Here is a 26,587-nt window from a genome sequence, read left to right on the forward strand (position 1 = left end):
TGGAAGATATGAAATACACCCATTTTTGTAGTTGGGACCAGCGCTTGAGATAACTGACCTGACTTACTATTTCTCTCACAGTACTGGTATCTTAGCAGTTCATTTTCCAGATGTATGAATGCTTGAATTTCTGCAAATACAAGATGAATAATATTTAACAATGAGGAAGCTGGACCAGTAGCTACTTTGTTACACTGTTTCATCTGCCTCTAAACGAACTACAGTGCCAACCCGTACGGTTAAGGCAGGCTGTGTCATCAACATCTGGATATAATGGTCCTAGGCAGTTTTTGAGACACCTCACTCTGTATCGGGGGTTTGTTTTTTTTTTTTTTGAAACATTTTCAAAGGCAAAACTAAGTCTATTCCTCTGTAAGAGAGGAATTTATTACATGTAAAGTTCTACCTTTTCTTGTTGTAAAGGAAGAAAACTTACATCCTCTCTGAAAAGATTTGTATGTCTCAAGCGACTACCCAGACTGACTTGAAGAACACTTCGGTAAACCACTGACATTTTTAAAGATCAATGCGTATACTGACATCTCCAAAGTAATAGAGGGCAAAAAAATCTTCACTCACCTCTGTCAGACATCAGATACTCTATGCTTTTGTTTGCTGGTATGTTAGCTGGGAAATAACGTTTTTGCTCTTGCGGTACCAAAAAGACCTGAAAAGTTTTTTGATTCCTCCAGGTCAGGCTACCAACTCTCTGATTGTTTTAAACAAAACACAGACTACTGTAACAGTACCGCTGGCTGCCAGATCACGTTGCATGTCTGCAGCTGGAACAACACACCGTTTTGTAAGTTGTGAAACACAATTGCATCTGAACACGAAAAACATTTTTAAGTTGAGAAATGCAAATTTACCAACGCACGGGTGAAAAATTCGTTAGAAAGTCAAGAAACAGAAATGCATAAAATCTGTAATAGGCAACAGTATACAAAGTTTCAAATATAAAATCGTGACTTGTATAGTTTGTCACTTGCATCTTTTCACAAGAGGAAATTAAAAGAACCACACATCACTGAACTTCTACACAAGCTTCTTGTGTTTCAATGTCATTTATTGAGGAGTGAATGAGATACTGCCAGACATGCCAAAGAGACTTCACATTCAAGGGCTGGAAGCTGAACAGCTTTCCTCATTGAGTCACTGTACAAGTTGGTTTTGGGAATCAGAAAGTGCAATCAATGAGGTCTTCATGCTCGATGTTTGTCTTCAGTTTTTCATCTTTTGATCTACTAACTTGTTGGGCAGAAGGACACTTTCTACCCTACAAAGACTCACACTCCAATTAATACAATTAACACTAGATGTAGAGAAACGTTTATCTGTTATAACGTACATCTACTGCTGAATACAAGGTCTTAAAGCTGTTTCTTAATTCATTATGTCTAATGAGAAAATTCAACTTGTTTCCCTTTCACCATCATATGGATGGCTTATACCGTTAGAAAAATACTCTTCAGTGCTATTGTAGGGTTTACAGGAAACTTCCGTGTTGTGGGATAGAAACCGATTTAAACACCATTCTGAAAGAATGCTTCTTCCTGCTGCCGCTGCCTGTAGGTTGCAGAAGAATGGCCTACACGCACTACAGTTCTGGTTTTACTCAAAAAAGAAACAAAAGAAACCTAAACAATAGGGTAAACGTTTATTTGGAGTTAGTTTTCTTGCAGATGATAATTAAGGCCCTTCAAGCAGAGTTCAGGAGCTCCTGTATGGCTGCCTGTTGATCTGCATTGAGCTGTGATATGCATTCTGTCCACAGTCCTCCAGATGTCTGGAAAACAAACGAGAAGTTGTCTTTACACAGGCTGACAAGCTTCTGAAAGGCACACGCTAAACTTTCATACATTTACAAAGCTGAACATTCACTGGGCTTACTCCTCTAATATATAGGCCAGAGAGAACAGAATGGAGTCTTCCATTATACGCAGTCCTACATAGGCTCAACTAGAGGGATGCTCTGAAATGCTAAACAGAGGCAAGCTCTGCTTAAATAGCAGCAGCGTAATTGATTTGAAACTCCTGGGAACTCCCTGTAACTATGTGGGTCAAACGACAAATGACACAATCTTTTAAGTTAACCACAGCCTAACCCTGTGCTCCAGTTCACGCTGAAGTCAAAAGATCAATGGTCAGGCAACTCCAAGCCCTACTTAAACGCCAGAGTAGCTTTTGGGCACTGGTGCACCAGTAACGCATTCAGAGGAAGGGAGCACTGCGATTACAGTGTGACATGCTACATAAGCGATGCACATATGTGCAAAATTCTGCTGCCAACACACGGGGCGTGACTCTTCAGTGAAAGGAATTACTTCCTAGAGGGAGGAGAAGAGAGCGTACATAGCACCTGTCTGGGTAAATATAAACCCATGCTTTTCTGCCTCTCAGTATACCTCACTTGTGGTACCACAGCCCTTGGCTGAAATGTGAGAGCTTTTAAAGTCACCATCAGTAAGGACTGGTTCTAATTGTACTAGAAAATGCTTAAAATTAAAAAAAGGTTGGGAGTATTTATTCACTTATCAATAGAAGCTGGAAGCAACCGGCACTCTGCTTTCTTTAGAAGGACAATGATAGGAAAAAATATTGCAGGTGACTGGTGCGGGTCCTTAGATTGGCTTTTGCAATAGCAGTCTACTTGGAGTAAATTAAGAAGAATTGTTTTCATTTATATTTGGTATGTTTTATGCTCAGCTCTGTTATAATGCCCTTTTCTCACACTCTTAAAAAAATCAAAAATGGATTCACAGGATTCAAAAGAATTTGAAAACAAAGTCCTCATGTTGAATTTGGGTTTGTGTTTTTAGTACTAAATACCATTAGGCATTTTAGACTCTCAATGTATAATGGAATACTGCAAAACTAAATGTGCTTTTCCAGCATTTGACACACATTTAAATTGGTACACTACACTGAAGTATTTCTGGTCTGAGAATACCTAGGCACAAGGAAAAAGGTTTATGTTTAATTCCAACTATGACCATAATGTTACTCATGTCAGATGCTGGCAGTGGAACAAACAGCTTACTGAGATCATTAAAAAAAGAAGTCTCCTGGAATCTGGGAAGTGGCAGCAGCAGGCAGACTGTTAGCAACTGCACAACCTCCCACCATGGTATAACACATTTACAGTGCCCTACTAAGGTCTAAGTATTATGTGTGAAGAGAGATAGGATTGGTAACAGTAAGCTAAAATTATATTTTTTAAAAAACATGACCTTTAAGATTTCCCCCCCCCCCAAGTCTGAAAGTAAATCATTTAACAAATGCAGAAATCTTGTTTCCATCTTAATGTTCCTATCACTCATGGCCAAAACAAGACTTTGCTATACACAACTAATCTATACGTGTATGTGCCACTGTATTGTTAAAAAAAAAAAACAAAACAAAACCAAAACCAAACCACCCCCAAAAAACCTAACCATAAGCTTTTAAGTTTAACCAAACAAATGCATTAGCAAACCCTCATATGAAATTCCATCCCCAGACCTGAAGTACTAACAGCAAGGACTCATATCTGTCAGCCAGAATCTAGAGCAGCCACTTACACCGCTATCGCTTTGGAACTTTGCTTGTTTTCATTCTTTTTATGCGTTCAGAGTTTTAAGAAGTCAGTTTCTACCAGACGTATTGGATCTTGAGACCAATACTCTCATCCAAGTGAATCCTTTCCAAAATCAAGTATTCCTAAAATTCTTGAATCTGAGCTTTGCCAAAGCATGGCAGGTAGAATGGACAATAATTGAAAAGCTGCTGCTCCAAATCCTCTGCCCATTTCTATAAGCTATACACTTGACCTATGAGCACTATCACTTATAACACTGTAGAGATGCAGCTTAAATACGTGGCCATCCCCATCACCCAGCGCATAAGTGCTCGTTATGGCATAAAGGAAGCGAACCTTGAGGCAGTTCCCCAAAGGCAGGGAAAACATTGAACGGCTGCCTACATTTGCACTGGATTAAAGAGGGCAGTAGTAAAATTACTTGTGGTTTGCACTCATTCTCTAGCAAAGATCCTGAGCCTCTGCTATATTAGTAAGCCACCACAGGCTGCTGGGGACCTTTACAGGAACCACACATTGGATCAAACCCTACAGTACAGTTCACAGAGAAAGACAGGCAGATTTCTCTCCAGATTTTCATTTCTGGCTCAGAGAAAAAACAACCAACCAACCAACCCACAAACAACTAATACTAGCTGGCATGTTAACCATCCAACTGCAATATATTAAAGCTTTTTTTTAAAATTAATAAGCTTCTGAAGTATATCAAAAAAGAGACAGACTTTATTCAAGTGCAAATGCTACAAAGTTTTATCATTAATGGTTCAAGCAATATCCAAGGATCTGCAAGATCGCTGGCTGAAGCACTGTTCTCTAAGGAGACAAGGCTCTCAAAATTGGTTTAACAGTTTGGTTACTTCTCATAAATATTCTCTTTATACCCAAGCAAGCAAGCAAGCATTTATTTACCTGCACTTGGCGAACAACATTAGCCAACCGCTTGGTACATGGATCTTCATGTTTAATAGCTTCATGAATTTCACCATCCGCAATTATACCAAATATTCTGGGAAGGTTAGAGTTGTTGGGACCGAGGACAACTGGGTTGTTGCTGTTACAATCAAAATACATATTACAAATAAATTAATGTTTAACCAAAAAAAAAAAATTGTCAGCATTTTACATGTCAGTTGAATGATTTTCAAAGATCTTATTCTAAACTTGCTTATTTACATCTAAGTTTCACTCAGCTGAATAAGTATGCATGGCTTTGTTGCCTGCTGACAGAATGTTCCCTCGCCTGTTAATATTTAACCAGCTGATTCTTTAACCAGCCTACACTTTATCAGGAAGAAGTTCTGAACCTCACAGAACTGCTGAGTTCCATGCAGATGGAACTGTAAATAGCGTGACAGAAATGCCCTGCCTCAAAGGGCTTATTCCTCTCTTGCTCTCAGTGCTGCAAGGGGGAGGAGGTTGTGTTACTGGTGTCAGGGAGCACCAGTGGCTTCAGCTCCCCGCCAGCACTCTCACTGACACAGCAAGCAAGCAAGTTCTGCTCCCTCTTTCCCAGCCACGTGCTAGAGTACAAGAGCACTGGCAAGCAGGGATCTGGGTGGAAAACATGATCTACTTCCAGCCCAGCCACCTACCAGCGCTGGAATGCAGAGGTTGTGAATGCAGGACTGACGGAGCGCCAGAGAAGTACACAGCAAGGCTGAGCCACCTGCACAGAACTGGGCACAAAAGTGTGCTAGTACGGTAATTCCCGATTTCTATGTGCGTGTTATGGCAGAATTATTATGGCGTCTCTACACAACTGTACTAGTATCACCATAGAGACCTCAGTTGCCTCGGCCCATTTTGAGACCTTGTCTTGGTAAAGCACCAAGAGATACAAGTTATTCACACAGCAGAGAAGAGCACAGGAAAGCGAAGTTATTTCCTTTCTACTTTTCTAGTAAGATACAATACAGCGTCAGCCAGAGCATGGCTACCATATAATGATTCAGAAGCTGGCATTCCTCCACTCAATTATGAAGTGCAACTTGCACCCACACAAGAATATTTTTTTTTTCTTCTACTGACCTACAGGAGGGAGCACAAATCTAAAGAACAAGCTGTGGGACAAGATGTTTTCAACAGTAACTGAAATTATTTTTACAAATGTATTAAGGGAGATAGTACTGTACCATGAACTTGTCTGTATTATTTCTCTACTTCATACTTTGTTATTAATGCTGGTATGTAAAGCAGAGTACCAAAAATTTCCCTGAAATTTTCTGTGGAAGTTCCCAGCTGATCCTTTCCCATCATGTACGTATAAAGCAGCCAGGAATTTTTTCAAGCCATACAGACATTAGCTAGCATGAGAACACCAACTGTTTTAAAAAACAGCAATAACATCACGGAAGGCTCAGCTCTGATATTTCAGATTATCTTCTCTAAAGCATATGCAGATTAACCTGACAGTTTCCCAGTTTTGGAAAATGAATGCAAGGAAAGAACCAACAAACAGGCTTACTTTCTGCATTTATGTCAAGACTTTGCCTTACCTCTCAATTAAGTCACACAGATAATTGAAAGTATGAACCGCTTCTTCTTTATCTTCATGAAGTGGAAGCCATGATAACCAGTGTGGCAGGACTTCTTCAACATTTACACAGTCAGGCTTGAACTTCATTATCTTTCCTACAGCTGAAATGCAGTTCTCTGTGGCATTGACATTCTCTTTGGTTTTGGCATCTGGTGACTGAATGACTCTCACCAGCAATGGAAGCGCCTCTAATTGTCAAACACAAGAATAAACTTTAATGCACAATCAAGTTGTATTTTACCAACATCACCAATTCTACATGAGACTACTGCACGTATTAAAAATGGGAGGTTTTTTGTGACCCAAGCACCAACATCCAGTCATCCCAATGTCCCACTACTTCTAGGTTCTTCCCTGCTCAATAATCATCATACAGAAAACAAACAGATAGATAAAGCTGTGCAAGGGAACACAAGAAAACAGCTACTGCGGAAGTTTGGATTTGCTTTATAAGTTCAGAAGAAAAAAAGAAAATCCTCCAGTGTCTCTCAGTCGGAGTTATACAATCTACAGTATACAAGACATTATAATTTATAGTAAAAATACAGATAACAAGCATTATCTTTTTAATGTAACAGGTTCTATAAACACGGGATGATGAAAAGCACCGATAACAGCGACATTCACATTAATTTGGGCTGTAGTGCACGTCTACAGCGTATGCCTACTGTACATGTATTGCTAGAGCGCACATATATATAAATACATATGTATGTATGTACACATACATACCTCGCACCACTAAAAGGTGCGCTAGGAAAAGCTCATAGGAGCAATCTCATCTGCTGAATCCACCTGACATGGTTTAGATGGTAAAAATGAAGCATCAAGGAGAAATGCCAATTTTCTTGCTACATTAATAGCAATTTTTTTTTCTAAAGTCATGTGGGTAACCACATGCACACTTCCAAATGAACATTAATGTCATGCTTTCAGTCACTAGTGTCCCTGCAGACTTCAGAGCACTCTATGTGCACACAGGAACAACTGCCTTTGTGTTCTTCTAAAAATACAATGCTAAAGCTGTAAAATCCTTTATCAGCACAGAAAACAGGCTGTGGAATTGTGCAGAAAGCACACTTCAAAATAACTCCAATTACTGAAGAGCGAGATCTCACACTACTTCATTTTGATGAGTAAGTAGCAGCTTTGCGGTTAAGGAATACGCAATGACACTTGGTATATTAACCTCACTGAATTAGATTTTTGAAGAACTTAGCAGCTATGGAAAACTATTAACAACCCTAAGCTAGACTAGGATACTTTTATAGGGCCGATAAACACTACAGAACTGTAGAAACATCCGTCATCAGACCCACCAGCTGGTGTACTGACTGCAGGATAACGGTGCTGGACTTTTCTGCAAAGCAGAGTTCGTTACATACAAGTCTAAAATGTCCAAGCAAACTGAGCCTGCATTTTGTACCTCAGGTTTTCATGACTGCTGAAGCTAAATATCTCAACTGTGTTTCCTCATACTCCTTAATAATAATGGATGACACTGTTAGGTACGTGTGCCCTTGCAGTCATAAGGTTAGGCGGGCATCAAAATCAATCAGCGTAGTCTTCTCCCTATAGCTTAGTAAGACAAGTTTTCTTGTCTAGAAAACAGATCTACTCTCACATAGATGTTGTGGTAACTGATCCCTAAAAACCCCCTTTGACTGTAAAAGACCATCATCTATAATAATGATAGTTTTTTTCCAAGGACCGACTGCTCTGACATCTTGCACCACCAGAAGTTTCAAGGCTGCTGATACAACTTTGGAAGAAACACATGCAGTTGATTAATACAATATTCACAGAGAATAGCTCATTATATTCTTCCTCCAACGTAAGAAATAGAAGCAACATTGACAGTCACATAAATTGTGACCTTGTAACCTTATTTAGAAAGTTACTTCATTTGCTGTAGTTCTTCCTTCAGCCTTATTACTTTTTTCTTTACTAATTCTAATTCTTTTTGTTTCATCATAACGTAGCTCGTGCCATTTACAAGTTCTCCCAATATTCCTGTATTTTTCCAACTGACTGCCAAAAATGCTCACGTTAATACATCTGCTTTTCCTGAACAGTCTCAAGTCTTTACATGCTGCTACAAACTTGCAGTAGAACAATATGCCAGTGCTATAAATTAATCAGTAAAGAAATTAAATTAAGTAAAAGCTCAGAAACATGATGTTTTCAGAGAAGACAGTAAAACCTATGGGGTAGAAAGCTTCTCATGCCATGGATTTACTTTGTTTCTAATCACAGCACATCTTCCTCTATTAAAATAAATCACAAAGTTCTTTCAATGTTTATACAAAAGCATTTAATATCCTTTTGAGGTGCCTGCTAATAAGCTGTATGCAGTAAGGTAAAAAGGTTATTTTATCTAAACATCCAACTAAAGGAGAAGCCAAGTGTCTGAGTTTAATCAAGGATTATTTATCTAAATACAAAGAAACGGATCAAAGTTGTTAAAAATTTTAAGCGGGCCACAGTAAAGTCTAATGAATGAAAAATAAAATTAGACTTCAACTGATGCTGAAAGCCCCAAAAACTCCAAAATCACAACTATCTTGATCTTGGTCTCTAGTCCTCCTCTAACCTTAGGACCGGACATAAAAACCTTATGGAAAAGTTCACAAAAAATCCCGTTTAGGAAGTATTTTTCTAGACAATTTTCAATTTTAATGCTCTTAATGTTTCACTGCAAGGTTTCCCCTCTGCTTTTTTTCTTTTTTTTAAGACACCTCATCTTGATTGTCACCATGTGACAGTTACATTTAAGATTCGTTTGAAATATATATTTGAAAGAGCTAAGTATTTTCTTATAAAAGGTGTGCAAAGTTAACTTTGTTGACTGGCAAGAAGAGTGCCAGCAGACAATCATTTCTTTAAATTCAAGACAAATTTGCAGTTTTAGAGAAACCTGAGACATTCAGAAAGCAAGCAAACAAAGTGTTCTTGATGGGCATTATCATACTCATTTAATTTCTTAGTCACAGGAAACAGGCTCCTTCTTTTTATGTCGCAGGAAAGCAGAGTGCCACATTAGTTGTATTCTGGGCTACTCCTTAATACAGTTCACTTGTATAATTTTTCCAGACATGCAAGATTTTTATATCAATGTATAACCACATTACTATTAATAAAAAGCAACTATGAGACAGGTGTGGACCAGAAAACTATTTTTTATGAAATTAACATTTGCATGTCAGGCCATTTTTAAAAAAAATACGTAAATCAAGTTTGGTCTAAGTTCAGCAACAGAAACGCTACTAAGCAGAACATCATAGAAAGCTCAAGGAATTCAGGTACTTTACTAATGATCACCAGTCTGCCACACAGGTCATACTGGCAATCTGTTTCACTGCCAAAAGGAAGAGACCTCATCAATCAAAAGGCAAACAATTTTGAAGTTTCACACACATCCCCTCCCCCCCGCCCCAAATCATACATTCCAATAGTTTTATCAGACGCATGTACATACCTGTGCAAAAGGGACGATAGCTGTCCCCACCAAATTGTGCCATAACTCCAACACCATAGGCAGCTGCTTGCCTAACCTCTGGGCTGTTGTCACATATTGACTGCAGCATTGGCCTCAGGAAGTATTCAGCGTACTTGAACGAGGAGGGGCTGCAGTGCTCTACAATGTCATCAAAAATGCATAGGCCCCACTGCCTGTCTGGCCACGGCCTGTGTGGACACTGCGTCAAAAACAGGTAACATTTAAGCCACCTTAAAATGGGTAATTTTTGTACCGTCAATGACTGTATCAACAGAACAATCATAGTAACAGTGGTCCAGTATTTTCATTAAAATCCTTGCAGATTAAATTCAATCCTACAAACACATAATTTTATGTACTGATACTTGCAGCCATACTATAAAAACAAAATCAAGGTGAATATCTGAGCTAATTAAAAGAATAATGATTTTAGCCTAAGTCCCTTACTTCTGTTTCAACACTGTTACCTATTTCAGTCTCAGTTTTCCCCCCCTAGTTCGCAACACTTTTTTGGCCCTCTTCTTAAATCTATTTTAGAGAGTATCAGACACTCCCAGGCAAATTAAATTTCGCAAAATAGTTGTGTGTGTCAATGATCCTGGGTCTTGCAACACAGAAATTAGGAGTAGCACAGCAGTGCAGCTGTTCAAAAAGCATAGGGTAACAACTTCACACTTGATCTGGAATAAACCTTGGAACTGCCTCAATTTTGTAAAACAGTAATTGCTCCATTCCCTCTACCAAGTTCTCTAAGATTCCAGCATGGAAGGCCTATTACACATCAGTGGGGGGAAAAAAAAAAAAAAATCAAAGTCAAATTAAAAGAAAGCAAGGTACTTACAATTAGGTTGACAATTAGTGGAAGTAGCCTTTCAAACCATGGCAACACCTTCTCCTTATAACTGCTGAATATTGAGTGCAAAATGTCCGATACTTTAGTCAAAATATAAACGTCACTGTCATCCTGATAGGAAAAGGATACAACTCACGTTAAGACTAACAACCTTTAAAACAGTGGAAGTCACATGAAATGCTAAGGTCTCTAAACTAACGGAATAAAATTGTTTAATGATTTAGTTTTGTAAACCCAATCTTTTTAAGTCCACTATTTTTCAACTCTTGGTCTAATCACAGAATGACAGAATCATAGAATGGTTGGGTTGGAAGGGACCATGAAAGATCATTGAACCCAACCCCCCTGCCATAAGCAGGGACATCTTTCACTAGACCAAAGCCCCATCCAACCAGACCTTGAACACTTCCAATGATGGGACATCCACAACTTCTCTGGCCAGCCTGTTCCAGTGTCTTGCCACCCTCACTGTAAAAAAACAATTCCTCCATATGCTCAATCTAAATCTACTCTTTCAGTTTAAAACAGTTGCCCCTTGTCCTGTCACTACAGGCCCTGCTAAAAAGTCTGTCCCCATCTTTCCTATAGGCCCCCTTTGCGTACTGAAAGGCCACAATCAGGTCTCCCCGCAGCCTTCTCTTCTCCAGGCTGAACAAGCCCAACTCTCTCAGCCTCTCCTCATAGGAGAGGTGCTCCAGCCCTTGGATCATTTTTGTGGCCCTCCTCTGGCCCTGCTCCAACAGTTCCATGTCGTTCCTGTGCTGAGGGCTCCAGAGCTGGACACAGACTGTAGGTGGGGTCTCACCAGGGCAGAGTAGAGGGGCAGAATCACCTCCCTCAACCGGCTGGCCATGCTTCTTTTGATGCAGCCCAGGATATGGTTGGCTTTCTGGGCTGCGAGCATATGTTGCTGGCTCGTGTCCAATTTTTCCATCCAACAGTATTCCCAAGTCCTTCTTTGCAGGGCTGCCCTCAATCCCTTCATCCCCCAAATCTATATTGATATTGGGGATTGCCCTGACCCAGGTGCAGGACCTTGCACTTGGCCTTGTTGAACCTCATGAGGTTCACACGGGCCCACTCCCAAGCCTGTCTAGGTCCCTCTGGATGGCATTCCTTCCCTCCAGCACATCAACTGCTCTACTCAGTTTGGGTGTCATCTGCAAACTTGCTGAGGGTGCACTCCATCACGCTACCTAGACAGTTAATAAAGATATTGAACAGTACTGGTCCCAGTACAGACCCCTGAGGGACACCCCTTCTTACTGATTTCCATTTGGACATTGACCCACTGAATGCAACTCTTTGGACGTGGCCATCCAACCAATTCCTTATTCACCGAACAGTCCACCCATCAAATCCATCTCTCTCCAATTTAGCAACAAGGATGTTGTGTGGGACTGTGTCAAAGGCCTTACAGAAGACAAACGACATCAGTTGCTGTTCCTTAATCCACCAACACAGTCACTCCCTCATAGAAGCCACCAGATTAGTCAGGCATGATTTGCCCTTTGTGAAACCACGTCATCTGTCTCTAATCACCTCTCTGTCTTCTATGCACCTTGACATAGCTTCCAGGAAAATCTGTTCCATGATCTTATGGGGCACAGAGGTGAGACTGACTAGCTGGTAGTTCCCAGGGTCCTCCTTTTTACCCTTCTTAAAAATGTAAGTCGATTACTAGTACTCAATTGCCTAGGACTTGAAGGTTTGCTTCAGGGACAAAAAAAATTTATCAAGACAAACACTGTCTTGTGCAAATTTACTGCTTCAGTGAATTCCCTCTACAGAAGACAGAAGGCCCTTTTCCTCTTCTGTAACTTACAGATACTGTAACAAGCTTTTATTGAAAAGTAAATGGATAACTGCCTCTGGGACAGAAGAGTGTGGCAAAAATGTAAGGAATATTAGTCCTCTCTTCTTACAGTTTAGCTTCAAATTTTCACCTTGCCCAATTAATGCATCAAACTGGTGAAGTAGAGATCCTTAGCTCAGATTCACCCATCAATCCATGTTACATCCGCAAGCGAGGACTGTTCCCTGGACACACTGGTATCAGGAAAACTCTAACTTTGTTTTAAGGCAAGTTCTGTTGTACTCAGTACGGTTCCTTTAATCAGTTTATACTTTAACAGGCAGGGAAAACAGAATACAGCTAGTTTCTGGTCCCTAGTGAGAAACTGGTAAGTATTTCTCATGCAACAGGCAGCTTCCCACAACTGGATATTTAAACCCTCCCTGGTTAGAGAACTTCTGCATTGTCAAGGCATACTTCAAGCAGTAACTCTGGAACACACACACAAATGAAAACAGAGGTAGAGAACTGGTGCAGCACACCACAAGGTCCACCTGGCCCGGTATTGCCTGTTTACTAATAGCTGGTAACAGATATTCAGGGGAGAGCATAGCACTTGCTTAGCATATGCTTTCTCCTACCCTCTATCAAATTGGCAATTTAGTTATTGCCTAAGCTAGGGCTGTATCTGGATATCTTATTGAAACTACTGTTTGAATATCTTTTGTAACTTCTGTACTCCCTTATATTTCTGCTGCCTTGAGGTAAGGGCTACATAAATGTATTCTGGGACCAAAGGTGTATATCCAAATGTTACTCATTACCATATGTTAATTCTGTCCATATGGCAAGTGACATTCTGGTCCCACTCCTACTTTCACAGGGTAATGCGGACAAGTCTTCCTTGCGGTCTTTAAAAAAGAAATCAGCAAGGTCAAATATAAATTAAAAGCATTTTTAGAAGTGCCTTGCAACTCCATCATGGAGTATGGATTCAGCTTTTCTGAAACTGCTGCTTGCTAGCATTTTCTCTCATTATCAGTACAGAGTGACACCTAAGAAAAAAAGATAACAAACCACCTAACTCACTGTCCACAAGAATGAACAGTAAACACTGCAAATAAGACAGGGAGAAAAATCAGGAACGGCTCTTGGCTCAGAACTTGAGTTTTGTTATTTTTTGATCTCAAGCAGTCTGTAGGCACCAGAAACCTATCCTCTTAAATGCTGGCCTAATGTTCTAAAGGAAAGGGGCTCTAAAAAGGCATTGTTATTTTAAAAAGTATTTATATATGGGTGCATGATCTGTTAAGATATATTCTGGAGTCTGCATACAGGTTAAACTCATGTACAAGCTCCACAATTCCAACTCCACAAGCTTCACACCTGCACTGTGGGGCAAAAAAAATTTCCTAGTTTAATTAAAAAAGTTAATTCAGTTAAATTTACTGAGCATCCTTTATGTCTCATGTTATAAGCAGCAGTGACTTCCTATTCTTTATTACTCTCTCCATACCAGTAACAATTTAATAGAACTATGGTATCTCTTCTACAGTCCCCTCCACTTCAAACTAAGAAGCCAGTTCGGTATCTTAACAAGTAAGCAGTCACTTTGGTATTCTCTTATAAGTAAATATATTATACCAGCTATTCATCCTGCTGTCCTCCTCTGATACTATTTTAGGTCTATTCTTTTTGAGATAGGTTCCTGACCTGGCATGTCAGAGGTCTAGGTTATCAGAGGTATGTGCAAGATTAAGAGCCACCTAAATCATAAGGCACAAAGAAAAAACAAGTCAGCAGGGTTAGGCCTTTGATTATTACTGATACAGCATTTGACAGCAGACTATTTAAAGTAATCTAAGAATTGTTTGAGAGGATGAAGAAAATGAAGAGCTATATCCTGAACTTCTTCCTTCAGTATACTGGACAAGGAAACCTTTCGTATTTTCTAATTCACACATGTAGCATGACCCATTTCTTACTGGAAGTTCTGAAGGAATATGGTAACAGAACATTCTTCCAAGAAGAAGTAATTCTGAGGATACACTATGCTTTAACTGAGTAGCATAGCATATCCTTGCAATGTATTTCCATCCTGGTGCTTTATGAATGGAAAAACTCCCCAGACAAACTTACTTCATCTTGTAATGACTCTTCAACTTGCTCATCATAGTCTTCATCTTGTCTTTTCACTAAATTAAAAAACAAATATTAAATCATTACATTTCTACAAGCGCATAAGAAGCCTGTGAAAGGGAAAAAATTACGCATAAACAAATTTAAAAAATAGAAAACAGTAGCTGAAGATGCAACAGGAATTTTCTGTCTTTAAGAAGCTTCAAAGAGCTTTCACAGAAAACCAAGAAGTATGAGACAGCTCTGTGTAAGAATGTGTAAAAGCGCATCAAATAGAAATAAACACACCAGCTTGTCCACAAGGACAAGGAAAGTGCATAGAAATAAGAAACTACCATTGCTTTAAGAAAACTGCAAAGACTTCAGATGAAAAAAAAACCACAGAAGTGACACCACCATAGGCACGTGCACTGTCTTCAAGCAAATCTGTCCATCAACTTTTGATTGAACTACGGTATTTCTGCAAATGATGCCATCTTCATCCTCCCAGAGCTTACAAATAGAATTCATGGATTCTGTTGTTTCAAAGCTGAATTACCTTACATAAATATGCAAATTAAAGAGTTCTGAACTAGGCACTTTTTTTTGTATTTAGAAATCATTAGGAATTCTGCTTTAAAAAACAGCCACTATCACATGTTAATAGGAATTTGTGTTAACTTACCCTGTCTTAACTCTTGATTTTTAAAGTGCTCTTCTAGTTTTCCTTTCAATATTCCTCCAAGTTCTTCAAAGTGTTCGTTGTTAAGGCATCCATCTCCCATTACCTCAATGCACTAGTGAAATAAAATTATTGGGTTTTCAGCTCTAAGTCACACGAGCACAGAGAGAATATTAATACATGCTCTGCTTTAAGTGATCACTAGCAGAAGTAATACTAATGCAACATTCCTACTGTAATCAATGCTCAAATTATACAAGTAAGGCATAGTACCACTGTACATTTCATGCACTAACTTCAGTTTATGGTTAAAATGAACAAATCTGGTAAATATTTTATGTTAATACTTTGGTATTTTCAGTTTTGCAAAAAAAGTACAACAAAGTGTTCCAATCGGCTATAACATCTATAGTCAAACCAAAATTCATGTAGAGGAAGCCTTGCATTTCTTCCAGCCATTTAAATGAACATCAAATACGTCCTTTCTTCCCGTAAAAAGCTACAAACAGTAATGCCACAAAATTCGTAAGCGAGAAAGTTACCTTTGCAAAAGAATGCATTATTTCTGAGAGAACATCTGAATCTGGTTCTGTCCCAATAGCTTTGATGAGCGCATCACACATGAAGTGCCACATCTGTGTGAGGTACTCTGGCCCCCGAACTCTAGCACATTCAAGAAGGAGGGGCATCGACTCTGCTGCTGCCACTCGAACGCGTTTCATAATTAAGGAAATAAGACAATCAATACCAACATAAAGTGCTTAAAATTTAAGCACCCATCATCATAATGAAGTTACTAGTTTTCTACCAGAAACTGTTGGGTTGTTTTGGTTTTTTTTTTAATTACAGTCCAGCACATTTGATTTCTTAATTAGATACAGGATTAAGACTATAGGAAAATTAAACATTTTCTATGTAAAAGTTCCTTCAAGACTGTTTCAGGCTATGACAGAAAAGCTATTCAAGTTCTCCTTCACTTTGTTGGCACAAATAACACTTTCTCTACTGTTTTTAACATTATTAGACATGCTTATTTAAAAACAAACCAGGGGAAAAAGTAGGATACATTGCCTAAAATAGTGTGTAAAACAACGTTCTCAGAAACAATTTCTGCTATAAAGCAACAGAATATTTTAACACTAACACTTTCAATTAATTTAGGAAAACAGTAAGCACGATTTCGACTCTTCCATACTAAGTTTTCATTTTCACAGCAGAATTCGTTAACAGGATATCATCATGGAAATAGAACTTCAATAAGGGAACCATCAGCTTTACAACTTGCTCTGTGTACTCCACGAAGCCTTCTTTTAGTTCTTTTGCATAGCAAACCTGAAACACAAAGCATGGAAGTGTCACCTTTAAGGGAAAATACTGCTATTAATATTTTTCAACTATGTAATGGTGAGAAAGAATGGGAGAAGTTTAAGGTTTTTAAATTTATTTTTGAAAAAACATGCAATAATCAATCTACCTACCCCCTCCACAGTGGTATTTTAAGAAACCCCGACAGCACCATCAGTTCTCACTCAGCACATGCATGTATTTTTAAAACCAAGTTCAGAAACATTAATATTTGCAAAAAGGATCTACTCTTTAACACCTCCAATTCCTTCAAAGTTTTGCTAACAAAGGAAAAACCTATCTGTTCATCTTAAAAGCTGAAGCTCTAAACTAGAGAAACTATTTTTAATCAAGTAAACCACACACAAAGTGTCTGAAATCCAAATTTAACACACCTGAAGAAAACCAGAACTATTTCATTTGATACTACAAATAATATTTTCATTACAGATTTTGGCTTCAGACTTGATTGTCCAGCAATACACAGATCACCAAAACTGTCCGATGACTTACCAGCATCTGGCATGCAGTTGCTTTTTCTTCAAGGCCTGCAGTTTTAATTCCAAAACTTTGCTGGTCTCCTAGGTTTACAAACTCCCAACCATCATCATCACTCATATTTTCCATATCCTGTGCTGTTATAGAGACAAGGGGGAAAAGAAAAAAAAAATAATGTAAAAGTGCTACAAAATTATTTCCGTATTTTTTCCAAGCAAAACATTATCTTAAACCTACTGTCTAAAAGAGCTACTTCAGGTTTAATGGATGCAGTCTTCATTAAAGGTCCCATGACAACAGGAAGGTACTGCTGAAATTCCTTTCCAAGAATTTTACACATTCTGGCCCATGCTGAGATCATGTAAGAAATCTATTAAAGAGAGAAGAGTCAGAATTTACGTGTCCCACATTTTATTTTAATGCATACTTAAAAGGAAAGCGTAAAGGAAGAACATTATACAATATGACTTTTTTTTAAAGAATTTGTCAGCAGCACGATAAAACTTAATTCAAATAGAACTCATCCAATATGCAATTCATATAAAAATGCATCTTCAAAAGACCTGTCCCAAGTCTTTATTTGTAACAACACGTTGACAGGACCTCTGATCAAAGCTGCTATACATGTAAAAATGTGATGGTTTAAGATGTACTTGTAATGCAATCATGACTGTCTTGAAAAGTAAATTCCTTTCTGAAACGAATAATTTCCTGAATTTAGATGATACTACTGAGCCATGCTCCTGAAAATAGCAACTAGAGCAAAACCAGAGTGCAGTACTGTGTTTTCAGAGGAGTATTTGTTTTCAGATGCACGAGTCAAAATAGCTCTCCACTTATTAGAACAGCTGTCCAACAAGTCTTGTTGAACTATTTATAAGAAGGTGACAACAAGGGAATAGGTCATACAATGCCAAACAAAGTAGTTACTAATAGACAAAGAATGATTAACCACACGCAGAAATTTCTTCAGCAAATACAGGTCCTGGAAGTCTCATTTCCTAAACACAGTTCTGTGAAAGATTCTAAGGCCATTTTAAGGCAATCAATCTCAATTTTTGTAAGACAGTCAGTCTGAAGGTGTAATTGGGAGGGGGCTGGGAGAAATGCCACACATACAAAGAATATTTTTAATACTAACAAACAAGCTATGCACTATTAAGAGACAATTTTAACATACCTGTGGATCATCATCTTCTAGATCGCTGAAGTCTGTTTGTGTCTTCAGTAACAGCTGCATTACATCTGATGCATCCTGCATAAACTAGACATAGGAAACAACTACGGTTTTAAAGGCTGGTTAAAACGGTACATTTCTGAGACTTAATACCAAACAATCTAGGTGAGCATATACATCCAACACACTATCAAGACACAAGCTAAAGTTGGAAATAGACTCAAACATGGATAAAAGTGAAAACACAAGTTCTTTTTCTGGAAGTATCACCAAGTCGTTCTTGTCTTGAGCTTCACTGCACCTCTATCCATACACTTGAAAGCAGAGGACTATTTAAATAAAACACGTCATAAATACTAATACTCACAAAACATAATCGGACAATTCTAACTTCCCCAGACATCCTCCTGACTATTTCGGCTCCTTTACGGAACCAGGATAAAAGCCAACAGCACAATCTACTTATTCACGTGCTAGTAATATTTTAGGTCACATCGGATGCCCCAATGACGTTACACCTATCCTCTTTTCACTCCCCACATTCCCAGTGGTCCTCGAAGAATAATTTATTAAAACACTAGTTATGTTTAAAGTCTGTTTAAAATTTAGTTGCATGAATGGTAAGTTTACTGGTAGTTCTTCTAAGTCAAAGGAAAGGGCTGACAATTTGGGGGATATTAGTATTTTTCTACTGCGTAAATCACATTATTTTACTTTGAAGTGTGATCTTCTGTTTTCTTCACTCAATAAAATGAAAATCTGTAAACCATAATGCTAAGTTGCTATGAGAAAAATCACTTAAACTTATATACTCCTTCACAGTTGTTTCTCGGTACTTTTACAGAAACACATTTTAACCTTCTTACCATCAACAAAAAAACCACTGCTAAATACATCAAGCCTCATGACAAACAAGTACTTCAAGTTCCATTACGAACATATTTGAACTTTTTCAGGCATCCACATACAAAAAACCAATGCTAAGTTTCCTTTTAATTACACACATTTTACCTGCCATTCTGACACTGCCTAAATGAGATGCTCCAATATTTCTCTTAAGGCAAAAAAAACACAGAAAGAAAAAATGCTCATTTTCAACACTGTTCAGTATGACAAGAATACCTTAAGCTGTAATATTTTCCTAAGATTCTATTCTGAATTTGTGAATCTAAACAGCAAGACAGTTACCTCAGAAACGAAAACATGAAGACAAACACAGAAATCACCAACAACATAGTTCTATGTTTAACAAGTACCTATCTTAATTCAGCGTTAACACCGCAGAAAAAGATGCTTTAAAATATATTTAGACCATTAAATAAGATCTAAGCTTACCTTTTCTTTACCAACAGCAAGACCAATTAGGCTGATGCATTCAATAGTCTTTCCTCGCAAAAGTCTTAATTCCTTCTGAACAGCATTCTCAACAATGTGTTTTAAAGAGGGCATAAATAAGTCATAGTAGGGAACAAACTTCTCCTCTGCTGTATCTGCAACTGATGCAATTGAAGTCACAACTTGCTCCAAAACTAGCTTAGTGCCTTTCTGTATCAACTTGGAAAGAGGAAGAATAAAGCGTTATATTTCTAAAGCACATGTTTTACTTAAAAGCATGCCAAATCTCAAAAACCCTCTCTTTTGTGTATCCTAATTCTTGTCAGTTTATAACAACATTAGCAGATATGTCTACTGGCTTATTTCAGACATCTTAGTTCAACTAAATTTATTCTGCATATGTGACAGATTACCCTTCATGAATCAATTTATTCAGTATACTATACCTCTTGTAATTTTATCACCATGGTGGAGTGAAGGTGCTTCACTAGATTATCCAAATACGGGATAAGCAGTGACTTGGGACAATCTTCAGTGAAGTTTATGAGTGCTGCAGCTGCATGGGCTTGAACACGCTGGTTGCCTTGATCCTCCATGGTTTGCAGAAGAGCTGCTATCACCTGAAATAAAGTGTTTATTTTCAGAAAAACAAGTTCCTGAAAGGGGCATAGTTTCAGTTTGTTTGGTGGTTTTTTTTGACTATTCTACTACTTGCCTTCTCATGAAATTTCTTTTGAAAACCAGGTGCGAAGTCAGTTGCCATTTGTCCGATAGCATTACAAGCAGCATATCTTACTCTTGGATGCTGAAAAAGTATTTCCCTCAAATAGTTAACAAGTAGTCACGACAGCAGAAATGAAAACATTTTGAAATAATTATTTGAATTAGACTCACAGGATCCTGAAGGAATAGCAAAACGAAATTAACTATCTCATTTAAAATTCCCTCCATCTGTTGGTGGCAACCTTCTCCAATGGCTGAGAGCGCCATCAAGCCAGCATGCCTGTATTTCCAGTCAGCTACAGATGAGTAAAAAGAAAATAAATATATATTATTCATTTTGGAAACTATAAAGTACCACAAAGACAAGTCACCTTTTGGGGGGGAATGGGACAGGAGGAGGAAGAGTGAAGAACAGGAAAGCATCTACTTGATTTGTTAAATACTTTTCACTTTTCCTCACACATACTTCCAGAGAGGCATAAAAACTTGAGTATCTAATCCAGGCCAAATCCAGACCCAGAAAAAAAAATTCTAAACCAATGAATCAGAACTAAACTTTTCTGCAGTCTCCCTAAGACTGTTTAAGAACAGTAACATTCCTTTTAGGTATGTAAAGCTTTCCCCCCTTCCAAGTCCTATTAGCCTATTCTCAGGCTAGTGGGTATTGTTGACATGGATTTTTCACACCCCTCTCCTTTTTCTTTATGCCAGGGAAACACATGAGAAACTCAAATTTATCTTTTTATTTTTACAAGATCTTTCTCTGTGCTAGAAACCATGGGGATTACAGAAAAGAAAACCAATAGAACAAACAGGTTTATCAAACAATCTGTCAAAAAGGCACATAACAGAACTTCTTTCCCAAATAATGCAAGATTTCCTTATTGCTGGTCATGTATTAAATTCCTGGAATGGAGAATACCACAGTTCTGAGCACTGGAATCCCAACACTTAAGCTTCTGTTTGATCAGGATGAGATGAAATACCATCTTGAAAGAAGGTACAGTGAAGCAGCAGTTTATTTTGCAATACCTATTGCATTTCTCTTTTCCAAAAAGTACTAATGGTTACAGAAAGCTCTGACCCAGCAGAAAGCAAGCATCAGGCATCAACTGCATGACTTCTCCCCTTCACAAGAGTCAGATCTTACAGCCACTGAACTCCACACCTTTCTGTGGGAACTACAAAACCAGACATTTGCTAGCTTTGAAGGTATTCACATCAGAAGAGTTGGGTTAATCTGTTTCCAAAAACTGTCTTTACCAAAAAACATGAAACCGACTTTATACGTGTTCACACTCTGCAGGTGTTACCTTGAATACCTTATATTCCATATATACATTCTAGTCCAGTATGGTGACAATCTTTTTTGGCCTGGGTTTTAAATCATTAAGGTAGGAAAAGTACCCAGAACTTCTGCATTATCTTCTACTTCAAAGTGTCAAAGCACAGGTCAATTGAAAGTGTATGCAGCAAGCACACAAGATTTTTTGAACGATTGCCTGAGCAAGCATTACAGGTATTAGAAGAGGAATAGAAGCATACAAAGCAACTGGTAAGAATATATGGGACCACCTCATGAAAAATATTTAAATCAGCATACCAAAACACAGCCAGCCTACCAAAGACTTCTGCTGTATTTTGGTCCATCAAATTCCAGGAAAAAAAAAACAAAACAATTTCCTCTATGGACTGTAATGTATTAAAATTTCACTTAAATGCAGCACTTCTGAAGAAACAAAAAAAAAAAAATTGTTACAGAATAAAAGGTGGCGGTTTAGGCACACATTGAAGTACTGTGGGGCACTGTGTATTGATTTAGAGAGAATATTACAAAGTAAGAAAAAAGTCTTTCCTTATTTATATTTAATGTACAGACTGAGTTTTAAAAAAATATATACTGTTTTGTTTTTGACATCTCCATTCAGTTGCCCATGCCCATGGCCCAGCAAAGGGTTGTAATGCGCTGTACATAAGTTTAATAAATCCCAGTCTAAGGAAAGGTATAAATTCCAAGTGCAGGGCGTTTTTGCTACTGAAATCAAATGTGGAACTGTATAAAATACATTAAGTAGCTAAACAGGAAGATTTAAGAGGCAGCCAAGTTCTCGTAAAGGATAGAATTTAAAAAAAAAATAAAATAAAATTGCAGTTACTTACGATTCTGAAGCATTTGCATAATATGTTCTTTAATCATAGGTAAAACAAGTTTTCCTCCAAGGCCACATGCCATCCTGTCCAGTGCGCTCTCACCAGCAACTGCATTGCTAAACATCAGTTACAGAAATATCAACGGTTTGATATCTACAATAAAACAAACAGTCCAACAGGGCACAGAAGTGCCCTTTCCTGCAGTTCCAGTCTTCAAACTTTTGCCATCTGAATACACATGAGCCTCTGTAAGTAAATAAAGCATACCCAAACCCAAAAGCACACACACCACAGATGCTTTGGTCACAAAAGAATTCTTTACCCTCCACTTCAATGTTTTCTGTAGCCCACTGAGTAAGTCTCGTACCAGAGAAACTTGGGCCTTACTTGCACTAAAGGTATAGACTGAATTTTGCAACAATTACACATACCTAGAAAGCTGTAAACTAAATGAATTAAGCAATACCACCAGCCAGCATCTTCTTGCCATGAGAACGCAAACCAGTTCAGACTTGCTATAAATCAAGTGAACCAGCAGAATTCGAGCTTTAGCACATAGGAGACCTTTCCTGCATGGCTGCAATACCAGTACTCCAGTAGCGGGTTCTCTTGACAACCACTTAGGCAGAAAACATCCAGTCCAGGTGAGGAATTTGTGACTCTCAGCCAGTTCCAGAAGTGAGACTAGCTAAACATTATCTGTGTAAGGTGACTTATTCCACCCAATAGTTATTCCCTACAGAAAAGCAAAAAAGTTTCCAGGACACAGCTAGCTACTGTTACAGTCGGGTATGGCTAGAACCTTGAGTTATTGTTACAGTCCATCCTAGACACCTATGCTGATGGAAAAACTGAGTAATGGTTCAGAAAGGGATGAATCCCACTCTTCTTTCAAGTATCAGTCAGCTGGGTCAGAAAGAGAGGTCTTCAAACTATTACTCTTGAATCACCAGGCCTCATTACAAACCATGAACAGTCTAGAAACTCACATGCTGCGAACAAAAGTGTCTGCACAAAGATATTGACAGTGTTGTATTTGCTCTTCAGATTAGTCAAGTTCAAGCAAACAGAAGCGTCACCAGCAGGACAACAGAGCATGGAGACACAGGTTTAGATTGGAGCAAACTCACTGAAGTTAATGGCAACTCTCATCTGAACTGGCATTCCTTGAACTCTTTCCTTCCACCTTTAATTCATACATTCAATTTGAGGAAATAAAGATAGCGTATCTTAGAAAAATGACCACACACCTCCCTGCAGTGTTTGCAAGGCTTTTGCCAGGGAAAAAGGAAGTTGGATTAACCTTTTCCTCCTTTAGAATTCCACGGCTCTATGAAGTCAGAGCAACAAAAAAAACCTGGAAATGCTAAAATATTCCCTGATGCTTTTGTGTAGGCTGACTCACATCCCCCTTAGTCAGATCTGAACACACCCTAACTAGGCTACAGGCTGATGATCATTGGCCTGTTTCTTGGACTGCAGACTGCACAGAAATTCCAGTCATCTTACATAGCTATAAAGACTCAAGCACCAGAAGACGTTAGCACACCCATCAGCTAATCAACAACTCTCCACAAAGGTGAACTTGATGCTGGGAGAAACAGTAACATGAGTGAACATGTGAAAAGAAAAAACTAACACCACACATACAATCACCAGAGGCTAGCTAATGTCCAGTATTTTGTGTCTAAGACTCAAGTTCTCCTATTACTTGGAGGGCCAAATAAGCTACATTTCTCATTTAGGCTAAGGTAGCCGAGCATAACTTGTTTTCCAATCTTTGCTTGCTCTACTTGCAAATAGTAACAAAAAAAAAAAAAAACCAACAAAAAAAACCAACAAAAAAAAAGAAAATCTTCACTCTAAAGTCCATAGGCAGCTAACTTGTGTTTAGAAGAACAAAGCCGCTCTGCTGACAATAAAGAGAAATTGGCATGCCTCAAGGGGATGATTCAGAGTACTTACTAAGCTGCCTAAAGCAGGCTATCTGAATAAACTTCCACACCCTGAAAGGCTTGATGAGGATTTGAACTTTTAATATTCCGTTTCCCCTTGAAATTTAGCTGAATGAAAAGATTAAAATACTTGACAAGCCTGAATGCAGTGCTATCTGACAGTTCTACCTGTACAGCAAAATTTCTAAGTTGAAGAAATGAAACAGGTTAAAAGGGTCTGGCCTACCATGTGAGAGGGAGAAGAAAGAAGAGCTTACTTTCAATTCCATAATGAAGGGGAACAAAAAAGTATTCCAAGTCAAGCAGAGATTAAACAGGTTCTTCCATAAATTCCTACGCATCTGTTTTGCAAGTGTCTTTACATGCCTCATATCTAATAGAAGTCACTGTACAGTTCAGTGGTAAATCGACAAGTCCTCTACTGCTTATCTTCCTATGAAGATCTCTAAGCATTCTGTGACAAATTATTTCGAGACACTGGTTACACCTGAGTCTTGAAAGAAATGCCAGATGTGACAAAAAAGTGTCTAGACTTATAAATTAATATCTGTGTCTTTACAGAAGCATGGAGATAGTTATCTCCTATGCATACTTCTGCTTTCTTCTACTTCATTCTAACTGTATTTGGACAAGAGCACATGAAACATGATGCTGTAGACAAACCAGTGTCATTCTAGTGAAAAGTCAGAGCAAGCTACAAAGCACGCAGGAATAAGCCAATTGGACAGACTAGACATCTTTAGTAGATCTTTCTCATCTAAGACACAACAAGATAAACTACTGCTAGCCATACCCAAGGATTTAAAATAATAGCAAAATCATAGGATTTTTGAGCTAGATGAAATCCAGCAAGGAATTCTACTATGCATTCTGATGTCCCTTCAAAAGGTAGGCAGCTTTTTTCTTTAACACCACCTTTTCAAGGACCTAGATACAGAAAAATATGAAGAGATTGGTTGTAGATTATTAAACAGGTAGGTCAGTATCCTTCAGCTTTGGATCCAGCTAACTTCAGGATAAGCCCTCAATTTAAAGGGCTAGGAAGCACTGACTTCTGAACTGAATAACATAAATGGCAGAAGAAACAAAAGTTCGAAAAGTTGAAACAGTGCAAAACAGCAGACAAGATGACATGCAACTTGCAGAAGTGAATTACAGCAATACACAAATACTGAAACAATGAACTTGCTTAACAGTACCTAAATAACCTATATAACAAACTGACAGCAGTCATATATATGGCTCATGACCGAGGGAACAACATTAGAAGAGTTACTTGAGTAAAGAAAAATTAATGCACTGCAGTCATTTGCACCCTGCACTTAAAATCTGCCTTTAGCCACACAGTCTTGATAACAGATTGAAACAAGTAGTTTCATAATTACCTGTCAAAATCATCATCTTCAAGCTCATCTGCATTTGCCCAGTCTTCATCTTCTTCCAAGTCAACCATCATTGCTAACATTTGAGGAACTGAAAAATTAAGTTGTAAACTCAGGTTGCTTTCTTAAAATAGATTCACAAATAACAAGCATAAATTTTAAGTTCTCTCCTTTCAAAAAAATCATTGAATAAAAATAACCCTTCTTCCAGTAGCAGATAGCCAAGTCTGTCAAACTGCATCAGCCAATAATTCAGAATAGATTTTCAGGAAAGTATTTTCAGAACATTCAAATCAAGAGTAAAAAAAAATTGAGTGTATTTCTTACCAAGAGTCAGAGTGCAAGATAAGATTTTTTTTTTAAATCATGAAGACTGTAAAAATTCCCTAATAAAAATCTAAGTTAATTGAAAGAGTTAAAAATCTTATTGTATTCTGTAAGAACTCAAACATACTTCATTCATTTTGCTGAAACTCCAACATCATACTTTTGACCATTCACTTATGAAAGAGATAATACTCAACCCTTAGTTTTACTAACATGATAAATTTTGTTAACTATATGTGCAGTGGTCACTTGGCAAAAAGCTTTACTTTTACAGTAAGGTAATGGTTTAGAACTTGAGATTTTTCCCCACTTAATGCAATTTTTTTTTTTTGTATCATGAAAATATCTTGCACATAATAATGCACCAGTTTTCTTCTACCTCTGTGGATTGATTCTGTCTGCTGTTCTCAGTTTAAGTCTTTATAGAGGCTATTACACAGTCTTTATCATCATGTTCAACTACTATGCAATAAGCAACACCTATTCTTCTGAGTTGTTCTCACAGGAGGAGGGGGGTGGAGTGATTTGTCTATTGTAAGCCTGCCTGCCCCTGTGCATTTCAGAAGCCCAAGGGGCAAAAACTATACCTTGCACTTCCAGAGCAAAGTAAGGTGCTCTTAAGTATTCTTTACTTC

The 26,587-nt window shown here is 38.2% G+C and overlaps 1 protein-coding gene across 1 annotated transcript; it reads right to left on the reverse strand.

Annotated features, from left to right (window-relative positions):
- Positions 1-1,642: 1,642 nt before the first annotated feature.
- On the reverse strand, positions 1,643-25,716 carry IPO5 (importin 5; the record flags this gene model as incomplete). The annotated part of the gene is made up of 18 exons (XM_009642707.2): positions 1,643-1,786; positions 4,487-4,628; positions 6,073-6,301; positions 9,592-9,811; positions 10,454-10,576; positions 14,400-14,455; positions 15,064-15,175; positions 15,603-15,775; positions 16,296-16,392; positions 16,918-17,039; positions 17,140-17,272; positions 18,083-18,166; positions 19,415-19,633; positions 19,861-20,034; positions 20,130-20,219; positions 20,309-20,433; positions 22,298-22,404; positions 25,629-25,716. Coding segments are annotated over 18 exons (2,381 nt in total), but the record flags the coding sequence as incomplete, so codon positions are not given.
- Between the last annotated feature and the right edge of the window lie 871 nt (positions 25,717-26,587).

This window comes from Egretta garzetta, unplaced genomic scaffold (genome assembly GCF_000687185.1).
Source record: "Egretta garzetta isolate BGI_Z169 unplaced genomic scaffold, ASM68718v1 scaffold257, whole genome shotgun sequence".
Taxonomy (NCBI): domain Eukaryota; kingdom Metazoa; phylum Chordata; class Aves; order Pelecaniformes; family Ardeidae; genus Egretta; species Egretta garzetta.